At 44.3% G+C, this 12,206-nt stretch overlaps 1 protein-coding gene across 2 annotated transcripts in view; it reads left to right on the top strand.

The window, feature by feature from the left end:
• IL17RD (interleukin 17 receptor D) overlaps positions 1–12,206 on the top strand; it is a 75,727-nt gene that overhangs the window by 38,610 nt on the left and 24,911 nt on the right. For both annotated transcript variants that reach the window (XM_008972057.4, XM_055110971.1), the window contains exon 2: positions 6,748–6,805. In XM_008972057.4, the coding sequence (XP_008970305.2) occupies positions 6,748–6,805 (58 nt within the window). The remainder of the gene's footprint in view (positions 1–6,747; positions 6,806–12,206) is intronic.

The following is a 12,206-nucleotide window of genomic DNA, read 5'->3' as shown; positions in this document are numbered from 1 at the left end:
ACCTGAGGTCAGGAGTTTGAGACCAGCCTGGCCAACATGGCGAAACCCTGTCTCTACTACAAATACAGAAATTAGCCAGGCATGGTGGTGGGCACCTGTAATCCCAGCTACTCAGGAGGCTGAGAGGGTAGGATCACTTGAACCTGGGAGGCGGAGGTTGCAGTGAGCCGAGATTGCACCACTGCACTCCAGCCTAGGCAACAAAGCAAGACTCCGCCTCAAAAAAAAGTCTTCTCAAGTCTTTGTGCAAATGCTCTTATTTAAATTTTCACTCTAACTCTGTTCACTAAAACATTACTGGCTTTCTGAAACTTCCTTACTTGATTTGAAAGTTTGGCCTGCCTTCCACTGGAAGAGGGGCGCTATATTTAGCACAGTTCTTCTTGAAATGCATTTTTCCAAAATGGCAGTTAAGCTATGCTGGAGGTGAATTGGAAATGTTGCTCTGGGAAGTTAGTGTCTTCAAATGGCTTAGAATGCCCAAAGGCCCCTCAGGAAGTTGGCTGTCTGATCACCTTCATGGCTGGCCCTGGCTGCTGCCTGTGGATCCTGCTCCGCTACCGGCCTGTCTGTATCCAGGCCTTTGCTTCTTTGCCATATATGGCTGGAGCATGGTGTGGGTTTTTAGCTTTTGAATTTTATTCATTTAGAGCACTTAAGGGTTATCCTCCCCTCCCTTCCTGAGTTAAAGATGTTTTCTCCATTATGTTCCCATTTGCTGCTTCCGTCCCTACTGACCATAGAGCACCAACCAAAGGAATTTCATAGCAGCGCTCCAGGCAGCCGGGGCTTGCTGCTTAGCTCCCTTTGGAACAAATTAAAAGCTACCCGTTAGTGCAGCAAATGGGGGTGCTTAATTAACTAAGAATGTGGCACCCTGAGGCCACTGCATTGGCATTTATAGTTTTCAAGTAACAGGCAACAAACAAGTATTTTTAATCGTCAGCTCATGAAATATCAAAAATGGTATAGTAGCTAAAAGCTTGGGATTGTTTCTTGAAGAACAGTTTACAAAGCTGGTCAACAGCCTTGTGAGTTGCCTTATCTGTTTTCTCTTAGTGTGGGCCCTCATTCTAAGCCCATAAATCAGTGTAACACCAAGCTAGGTTCTTGGGGTATATTACTTATCTTAATAATGCATTCATTTATTCCGGCAGAAAACTTATACTTATCAAGGACTATGTGTCAGGCCCAGGACTGTAGGCAGGGGTTTTGAGGGCTGTCCTCCTGGGCTCTGTCTTCAGCCTCTCCTTTTCCAATCCAACCTATGCCCTTAACAAAACTGGAGTTACTGGGCCTCCGTGACCATCTGTTGAATGCATTTTAGTCTGGTGATCAGTGCCTACCAATACCTTGCCCTGACCTGTCTGTCTGTCTTATCTTCCACAATCCTCCAAGGTTCTGGATGCAGAAGACAGATCACACCTAGGAAATGCACCACCTGTGACCTTTCTCCAGTCTTCCTCATTATCTCTTTGTAACTTGTCCTGCAGTACAACTCTCACCTGCTTATTGAGGCAGTAACCTTCTTGGGAAGGATGACGTAAACATTTCTGAGTTTATTGTGTGTCAGATGCTATGCTGAGCACTTGATATATGTCATCTCACACAGTGCTTTCCACAAAGTTTTATTCAAACACTTTTTTTTTTCTTTTGAGATGGAGCCTCACTCTTTTTGCCTAGGCTGGAGTGAAATGGCGCGATCTTGGCTCACTGCAACCTCCACCTCCCAGATTCAAGCAATTCTCCTGCCTCAGCCTTCCAAGTAGCTGGGATTACAGGCACCCACCACCATGCCTGGCTAATTTTTGTATTTTTAGTAGAGACTGGGTTTTACCATGTTGGCCAGGCTACTCTCAAACTCCTGACCTCAGGTGATCCGGCTGCCGTGGCCTCCCAAAGTGCTGGGATTACAGGTGTGAGCCACTGCACCCAGCCTATTCATATACTTTATAGCTCAGGGAGGTTCAGAAATTTACCCAGAGTCACACAGCTGGAAAGCTGGTGGTTTAGACACACATCTGCATAACTCCAAAACCCACTGTCTTAACCACTTCTCTACTTCTGGGGGTCAGCCCCAGGTCAGCCCACAGAAGCCTACATCTAGGACAGTAGAATCTCAAGCGACAGCTCTGATGGGTCCATGTTCTATGCCTGCCTGAAGCTTGCGTTGGGGAGAACACAAGGACAGGGATCAGCTCCAGGTGTTGGGGGGCAGGGTGGAGGAATGACAGCACATGCCATGTGTGTGTGACATAGAGGTCTATTTTATCCATATTGCAGCTGAAATTATATGAGTGTATATTAGCTTTCAGTTGCTTCTATAATAAATTACCAAAACCTTAGTGGCTTAAAATGACATACCTTTATTGTCTTATTATAGTTCTGGAGGTCAGAATTCTAAAATGGATCTTAATGTGGCCAAAATCAAAGTGTTGGCTGCGCTGGCTCCTTCTGGAGGCTGTAGGGGAAGATCCATTCCTTGCCTTTTTCAGTCTCCAGAGGCCGCCTGCTTTCTGTGGCTCCTTAGCTCCTCCTTCCTCCATCCTCCAAACCAGTACTTAAAATCGATCTCTCTTTCTCTCTCTCCTCATTCCATTGTCACATGTCTTTAATTCTGACCCTTCTGTCTTCCTCTTGTAAAGACCCTTGTGGTTATTGGGCCCACTTGGATAACCCGGAATACTCTCCCCATCTCAGGATACTTGAACTTAATTACATCTCCATAGTCCCTTTTGCTCTGTAAAATAGCATAGTCACAGGTTCTGGGGACCAGAATGTGGACACGTTTAAGGGGCTATCATTCTATCTATCCTGAGGTGTAAGGAAAATAGAAGTGTACCATGGGCTATCCTGGGATACCATTGCTAAGGTGGTTTCTGAGGGCTCTAGAGCAGCTGAAGTGTTATTTGGGCGTTGAGCTAAGGACAGCCTTATAGAGCATCTGTGATGCATGTGCTGAGAAGCTGTGCACTTGAGGAATTCCAGGAACGAAAGGTTTTTGTTTGTTTGTTTGTTTGAGATGGAGTTTTGTTCTTGTCACCCAGGATGGAGTACGATGGCGCGATCTCGGCTCACTGCAACCTCCGCCTCCCGGGTTCAAGCGATTCTCCCGCCTCAGCCTCCCAAGTAGCTGGGATTACAGGTGCCCGCCACTACACCCAGTTAATTTTTTGTATTTTTAGTAGAGATGGGGGTTTCACCATGTTGGTCAGGCTGGTCTCGAACTCCTGACTTCAGGTGATCCATCTGCCTCGGCCTCCCAAAGTGCTGACATTACAGGTGTGAGCCACCACGTGCAGCCAAAAGGTCTTTAAAATGCATGTAAGAACTAATACCTGGGATGTTTTCTCCTGCTTCTGAGCTCCATGACCAGGCGTGGATGGCCACGGGGTCTTATGATCTCTGATTTTCTGTGGAATTGGAACTACCATTTTGCATCTACATCCCTAAAAGTGCCATGCTACTCAAATTGTGGGAATGAATTACCATGTTCCCCTCAAGTGAGTAGCAGTCAGACTGATGTGTCAGGAACACAGTGTGATGAGGCAAGCAGCCCACCAGGGGAGGGGACCTGGGTGATAGGAAGAGAAGAGGAGGGGATTCTGAGAATGCAGGCATGCCCAAGGACATTTTCCAAGCAGAACTGCAGTGCCCAAAGGGTTTAGAAGGTGCAAGAGGGAGTGACTGGGAAGGTAGGCAGGTGTCACATCAGGAATGATCTGGACAGGGAGCCAGTGAAGGGCTCAAAGCAGGGGAGCGAGGGCAGATATGCATGTGGCCAGAGCCCCTTGAGGTCAAGACCTGGGTCTGCTTCATAGCTGAGTGCCTAGCCTTGTGAGTCTTAGGCCAAGGTGGAATGCTCAGCAGAGAGTGAATGGATGCCACAGGTAAGCTTCACCTTCCTTCCAGGCCTGCCTCGCTGGACCCCCCTCTGAACAGTTCCACACACATCACAGAGACTTTATTTGGAGGGATTTAGGTTCTTGAATGCACGGCATAGCACACTTCACTGTCTTGGGCTCCTTTCCACAATGCATTGGCCATTGCCCAATAAATACCTGCAAATAACATGTTGCAATAGGAATAAGAGGAAACAAACAAATATAAGGGAACTGGAACCAAAAAAAAAGCTACATCTGACAAGTAAGGTGATTGGTCGCCAGGGTCCCTATGCACTAGGGAGCATAGTGTTAGATGGAATGTGTTTCCTTTTTGAGAAGTCCCTCCTGTACCCAGCTTCATTTGATCTTCCTCAAAACCACCTCCTAGAGGAAAGCCATGTAAATTCTTTAAAAAAAAAAAAAAAAAAAAAAAGACAGTTAAGGAGACCCAGAGCCAGTGGTGTAGAGCAGCGGTCCCCAACCTTTTTAGCACCAGGGACTAGTTTCGTGGAAGACAATTTTTCCATGCACTGGGGGGTCAGTAGGGGATGGTTTCGGGATCAGACTGTTCCACCTCAGATCATCAGGCATTAGTTAGATTCTCATAAGGAGCACAGAGCCTAGATCCCTCGTATGCACAGTTCACAATAGGGTTTGTGCTCCTATGAGAATCCAGTGCCACTGCTGATCTGACAGGAGTCGGAGCTCAGGTGGTAATGCTCTCCCACTGCCCACCTCCTGCTGCGCGGCCTGGCTCCTAACAGGCCATGGACCAGGACCAGCCCAGGGCCCGGGGGTTGGGGACCCCTAGAGTAGAGTGGTTTGCCATCGGGCATCCGGTGGAGGATGGGAGGATTGAGGTACTAACCTTGGCTTCTAGATTATAGTTTTCTTTTCCTCCCATGATGTTACTCTGCTTTCCTCTTCATTCTAGCCCAGTTATCCTTCTCCTTGTTAAGCTTCTGGAATCTGTTATCTTACCCATCCTTCATTCATCCTTACTCAAGGGCTGTCTTGTGGCATTTCATACACTGTACTTACTTATGCCAGGCTCTTTCACCCTTGCTATATATACCTTGTTTTGCCATCTAAACTGGGCATTCTTGGAGGGCCAGGGTGTGATTTGAAATTTATCTGCATGCCTAGGATATAATCTACCTACCCAGTTACTCTTCTTTGAAATAATGAACCCCATGTTAATTCATTTCATGAGGGCGGGGACAGTGGCTGTTTTGTTTGCCAGCATAGCTAGCATAATGTCTGGCTCCTAATAGATGGGGAGTGAGTTTATGTCTTGGGGGCTTATAAGAGCACAGAACAGTGTGATTTGGGGATCTTGGGCTTTGGTCTTGGGGGATTGGATTGTCTCGTTCCTGGTCTCCTACCTGGTTGTGTTACTCTGGTGTCTGCCATCTGCTGGTTGAGCAGCCTTTAGTTGCACAAACTGTGGTCTTGTCCCTAAGCAGTTGTAGACACTCTTAGGATTTTAATAAGTTCACAACACTTTCCAAAGTGTTTAAGTTCAGGTGAGGAATTCTGGAATCTTGTATATGTGGGGAAGAGAGGCTAGAAGGAGGAAAGCTGGAGAAGGAAGGTGAACTATGAAGAAGGGGAGCTTCAGTAGATTGTGGGCTGGTGTGTCATGTGGATTTAGGTTTTCTGTTACTCATTCCTCACCTTAGAGTGGGGGGTGGGTGGTGTGTCCATGTGCCCCTCTCTGCCCAATTGTGCTTTCCCAAGGCCCATGTATATCTGAGTTCAGGGATACACTTTCAGTGGGTGTGCCTGGCTTCAGGATAAGCAGCGTGAATATGCCAGTGGCATATGGATGTCATGTGGTTATGGCTGAAAACCCTGGGCTCCATCAGAAGTGTTCTCCACATTTTGTTTTGGTGTAACAATTACCCATTAAATGCCAGGCTGCCCGCATATGGTTCCCTCCAACATCCTTCTTGTTGAGTGGAAACTTTAGCTGTGTGGCTGGAATATTTTCCCATCATTTAGCATTTCAGAATTAACATATTTTGGAGAATTCTGTGATTAATGCTGAACGGCACATTTGCAGAGTATTACAGAAACAGTTAAATTGGAGTTGGTAGATCTGTAGCTGCTCTTTCTCATGATGCATAAGTGGTGGAAAAGGCGGGGTCAACGGGAGGATTCCGGGGCTCACTCTGTGGATGCTATAATTAAAGTGGGAAGTCTGGCACAGTTGTTAGCCCTGGTATTGAGTGCAAATGGCTGACGGCCACATCACCAAGACTAAGAGTTAGGCCTTTTAAAGTCTTTTTTCTTTTTCTTTTATGACCCACACTGTGTATTCCAAGCATAGGTATGGATGCAGTGAAGAATTTTCTCATTAAAAGTAACAGCTTATTCCCACACTCATTCCCAGTCTTGAAATGAGAAACCAGTTTCCTTAGAGTTGAGGAATTGCCTATCTGTCGTGGCTTAATAGAGCTTGCGGATGAGGGCGTCTGGAGTAGATGAATTTTATAACCAATCAGTGCTCAAAGTGGATCTAACTGGAAGGGCTCCAGCTGGCAGCTCTTGGTCTCTCTCCCAATTTTACTGTTAATGAATTATTATTTAACCCCTAAACATAGAACAGCCTGCCCTTATTGTTTTAGGGGAAGTGAGTGCTCATGATCCCTACGGCCTGGCAGTTAGGAATCTCCTGGGCTGGCGGGAGTTTGACAGCTGTGGGGGGCCATGAAGCGGGCAGAAAGAGTGGTGGATGATGTCCGGGGACTGGCCTGACCCTGGGTCTCAGCAGTGCTGCCTGCATTTGGACTCCATGGGGCTTTGTGTTGGAAGAGCAAATTGGCTTCACTCTGCATCATGTTCTCTTGTTTTCCCACAGGGAGTGGGGCCGGCCAGCAGAAACAGTGGGCTGTACAACATCACCGTCAAATATGACAGTAAGTAACCACCTTTATTGCTGAAGAATGGAGCCCTTTGAGTCATCTAGAGATTACATAGCCATGCTTAATCAAGGACTCTGCAGTCTTGGGGTTGACGAATTTTCTGAACCTGTTCAGGTTTGTCAACAGCTAAAGCAGCTCAGTCTCAATTAGGCCACTCAAGTATTTGGGAGCTTGACCAGGTCAAGTGTCTTCCATAGTGTTCAGAAAAGTTGTGTAAGGACACTTTCCCTGTGTTCCTTGGGGTTTATCTGCATGTGTTGTTAAGGACATAGCTGCCAGTATGGCCCAGCAAGGAACACATAAACAAAGTTGCCCCAGTGCAGGGTGCTAGGGAATGGTGGACAGTATGGCAAACTGGATAGCTCATGTCTAGTCTGAGGGGAGCCTTGACTCCTTAATTCCAAATATGGTGGCCATGAGGAATTCCCACTGAAGGTAGCAAATTGATTTCCAAGAATAGTGAGAAATTTGTGCTTTTTGTGTAAACATTTTTTAATAATGGCAGTTATTTTTAAAATTTCACACAGAGTGAATCTGTGTGAAATTCACACAAGGTGAATCTGTGTGAATCTGGGTTCCAGATGGGCCAGGGATCTGCAGTCTGCAGTTGGTTGGCCATTGCTGACCAGGCCTGGGCACCAACCGCAGTACCCCATCTATCAGTTCTTTTTTCTTTTCTTTTCTTTTTCTTTTTTTGAGATAGAGTCTCACTCTGTCACCCAGGCTGGAGTGTAGTGGCGTGATCTCTGCTCACTGCAACCTCCACCTCCTGGGTTCAAGCGATTCTCATGCCTCAGCCTCCTGAGCAGCTGGGATTACAGGTGCATGCCACCACACCTAGTTTTTTTTTTTTTTTTTTTTTTTTTGAGACGGAGTCTCGCTCTGTCGCCCTGGCTGGAGTGCAGTGGCACGATCTTGGCTCACTGCAAGCTCCGCCTCCCGGGTCCATGCCATTCTCCTGCCTCAGCCTCCCGAGTAGCTGGGACTACAGGCACCTGCCACCACGCCAGGCTAATTTTTTGTATTTTTAGTAGAGATGGGGTTTCACTGTGTTAGCCAGGATGATCTTGATCTCCTGACCTTGTTATCCTCCTGCCTCGGCCTCCCAAAGTGCTGGGATTACAGGAGTGAGCCACCGCGCCCGGCCACACACCCAGTTAGTTTTTGTATTTTTAGTAGAGACTGGGTTTTGCCATGTTAGCCAGGCTGGTCTTGAACTCCTGGCCTCAAGTTATCTGCCTGCCTCTGCCTCCCAAAGTGCTGGGATTACAGGTGTGAGCCACTGCGCCTGGCCCCACCTATCAGTTCTGTGAGCTGTGGCTAGTGATTTGACTTCTCCAGATCTCAGTTTTCTCTTTTAAAATAAAACTTAGTTTCCTTCTTCTAGCATCATTTTGAGGTTTAAATGAGGTAATGCTTATAACTGCTCAACTTGGGAGCTGACTGCAATGTACATTCATTAAATTGATATCTATTAATATAGAAGCCAGTCCAACTGGAGTTGGAATGCAAGCACCACTTTTTTGCCCTTTCTCTCAAAAAAGGGTGACTCTTTCTGACTGAACTGTTTTCTAAGGGCATGTGGGGGGTGCTTTTTCTAAGCAGTTCCTTTCATTCATAAGAAGGTAGTTGTATAGAATTGTGATCATTTTAGCTTTATCATCCATAATTTAAGTAAAAATGACAAGAAGGAACTTGACTCATATTTAGTGACTTCTGGCATCTGATTAATCTCTTGGACAGGGTTATGAATCAATGTAAGTAAAGGGCTTAGGTTGCATTGAGGCCTCTGGAATAATCACTGCTAAAGCAGGATTGTAAAAGTTGCGGTTACAATCTAACAATTTTAAGATACAAATATGTGTGTCAGATTCACACCCACAGTTTGCTGGCATGGCTATTTTAGGCTAACCAGTGAGGACTTACACGTGCAACTCAGGCAGCTCACATTGGTGGTGTATATATGTTCTGGGTAAATGCTGGGTAGATGCTAATGAAAGATTTGCACATCCATGATACTTGGTTCAGCTAAGTAAAGACGTGGAAGGGATCTTTCTTTGAGTTACAAAGTGAATTTCTAATATGTGCTCTTGGTCCTAGCAGATCTTGTATTACACTCAAGAGTTCAGAATTTTCCCATCAGCTGCAAACAAACATTTGTATCTCTAATTTAATATGGGGTTTGTGAAGGAGGATCTCTCCGTGTAAAACTTTAAAGTATCTTGCTGTTTTTTTAATAATACCAAATATTTGGCCCACATACCTATGCCTGTCTCTTAGTCATTACTTTCTTTTTAATTCTTCAACATTTAATTAAAATTTAATTCACAGCTTGTATTGACTCCTGAGACGTTTGAAGTTCAGTTGCATTTTGGGAAAATGTCATTTGGACATACATTTTTTGTAACCAGAATCCAAAACTTTGGACTTGCTAGTAATTGGATCCAGGCTGTGTAGAAAAACTTATTCCATATTTTCCATTGAAAAAGATATTTCTGTCTTCCACAAGGAAGTTCCTGTTACTGCTCAGTTGACTGGTTACTAGTCAACTGAAATAACTTGTTTGAAATAACTAAGAAACAATTACTGGGTTTTCAACAAAATTACTAAAAATCGTATTTTTCTATTCCTTTGTCATTTAATGTTATACAGGAAGAAAATGTCTTGCCATTAAGTCAAAATTAAATTTTATAAGTCTCTCTGCCTCCTTTGGCCTTGAATTCCATGTTTTTTCCTTTACATTCTGAGGTGGTATGCCCAAGTAGGTTATATTAAATTTTCTTAATTCTTAGACTTTATATTGGCTGGGCACAGTGGCTCATGCCTGTAATCCCAGCACTTTGGGAGGCCAAAGCGGGTGGATCACCTGAGGTCAGGAGTTCGAGACCAACCTAACCAATAAGGTGAAACTCTGTCTCTACTAAAAATACAAAAATTAGCTGGGCATGGTGGCATGTGCCTGTAGTCCCAGCTACTCAGGAGGCTGAGACAGGAGAATTGCTTGAACCCAGGAGGCGGAGGTTGCAGTGAGCTGAGATTATGCCACTGCACTCCAGCCTGGTGACAGAGCGAGACTCTGTCTCAAAAAAAAAAAAAAAAAAAAAAAAATTCTTAAACTTTATATTGCATAACTATATTTACAGAAACCCAAACAGTATTAATTTTGGCATTAGGAATGAACAAAGAAAACAATGACAACAACAACCATTATTTGCTCTTGTTCATGCATCTTTTCAGAGCTGTTTGATTCTCTTTCATTATGGACCACAATAAATCAAAATATTTGAACTTTACAAGTATGACAGGATCTTGCTTTTTTTTTTTTTTTTAATATTTTGGGAAGCTGGTCTCAGCCAGGATTTTTGCAGGCTGAATACCTCTGATTCAGAACTCATGTTGGTAGCAATAAGCTCTGTGCTGTGATAGAAGTGGTAAGAGCTGATCTCTCATAGCTGCAGTTTCCTCATTTGTATAGTGAGGATGTTAAACCAGATGTTATAAATTTTTTCCTATTCTAAAATCTCTTCTTTACCCAGAGAACATATGTTGATTGCTTTGAGAGTGAATTTTCACTAGAAGTAGAATTTGGTTTTATTAACATCCTTTGAAAGAAGTAATATTGAAATGTAAATATAGGCCAGGCATGGTGGCTCACACCTCTAATCTCAGCACCTTGGGAGGCCAAGGTGGGTGGATCACCTGAGGTCGGGAGTTCGAGACCAGCCTGACCAACATGGAGAAACCTCGTCTCTACTAAAAATAGAAAAATTAGCCAGGTGTGGTGGCGCATGCCTGTAATCCCAGCTACTCGGGAGGCTGAGGCAGGAGAATCGCTTGAACTCAGGAGGCAGAGGTTGCCATGAGCCGAGATTGCGCCATTGCACTCCAGCCTGGGCAACAAGAGCGAAACTCTGTCTCAAAAAAAAAAAAAAGAAAAGAAAAGAAAAGAAAAAAAGAAATGTAAATAAGACTGCTTTTGAAGCTGATGGAGTTGAGTGGAGGAAGAGAGTGTGCCTAATGTAGTCAGGCAATAAAGCAGAATACAGGCAGCATGAAGGATGGAGTTTTACAAGTATGGGGGGTGTGTTTTAGTGTGTGTATGTTATGCTTTAATACATTTAAAAAGAGGAATATTATGTGCATGTTAAAACAAGGCTTGGAAGGGTATTCATTAGAATGTTCATTGCACCTCTGTGTGGTAAGAGGTTATGAATGCCTTTTATATTTTTCTTATAGTCTTTTGTGGTTTTTCAATGTCTGCAATGAACATTTTTAGTCATAAAAATGGGAAATGTGCAGGGAGACTCTACAGGGAGAAAAAGGGAGACTCACAGAGCTTCTTACAAAGTCCCCTGGAATGCTTTATCCCAAATAAAAACACCCTGGCTTCAGAGGGGTAATGGACAGGTTTGGATGTTTGATGGAACTGATGATCTTTTGCAGCAGATACTAAAAGAGAGGATGTTCAAGTTTGATCATTGAGAAAGAAATGGGGATGAAGCAGCATAAGAATTACGAGTGGTGTCTGCTGGGGATGGTGAATGGTTCTCCCTGCAAGAGTGGCCAGACAGCTCATGGCCATTCTCTGAAGTCACAGCCTGATTCTGGCCAGAAGGTTTTGGCAGCTTTTTAGGAAACTTGCAGATTTTGAAGGTGTATTTAGCAAGACCAGGTGGTGCAGCTGCTATGGCTACATTGACAGGTGGCAGTGAGTAAACTCCTCAGGCAAAATCAAAGATTGGTGTGGCTTCTGTTTTTTGAGCAATGTGGGGTGCCTTGGATTTACTGGGGGTTGCTGGTGTCTTTGATGACACGTGGTGTCTAAGAACAAAAATTTTACCTTTGACCAATGCTAGTTAACATCTTTATCACTTGTCACTGAGTTAGTAGCCTGTGCTAACTGGGTTAAGAATCTTGCTGAGAATCTCTCCCCTATGAATTCACACCTGAGTGTTAGTTCCTTTCCCCCAATCACCTGGCCCTCTAGGTTTTTTCTAAAAACAAACAATGCCCAAGTTATTTAGCGATTGTTTTGTTTCATATCACTCTTTAATGCTGAAAATTGGTTGAATTGATGTAAATAATTACTGATTTAGGTTTAAAAAAAGTTAATGCCAGGTACACACACAAACTCCACACTGCATAAGATCCTCCCAACACTGCCCTGGAATTTAACATGGGATGAGTGGGTGGTGGTGGTGGTGCTACAAATCATTCCTCTGTAGCATCTTACAGTTTTCCAAGCAGTAGTCAACCTCTCATGTCTTATTTTTGGGCTTTTGAGGCACACATCTTTAACAGAATGGATTTGGCCACCTTCAGACATGCCCTGTTTATTTTGAAAAGATGAACCTGAAAATAAAAATGAAATTTTAAATTTAACTGTTCTCATTCT

This window comes from Pan paniscus, chromosome 2 (genome assembly GCF_029289425.2).
Source record: "Pan paniscus chromosome 2, NHGRI_mPanPan1-v2.0_pri, whole genome shotgun sequence".
In the NCBI taxonomy this organism is placed as follows: domain Eukaryota; kingdom Metazoa; phylum Chordata; class Mammalia; order Primates; family Hominidae; genus Pan; species Pan paniscus.
Note: the sequence above shows the minus strand (reverse complement) of the source record. Positions and strands in the feature narration are given on the sequence as shown.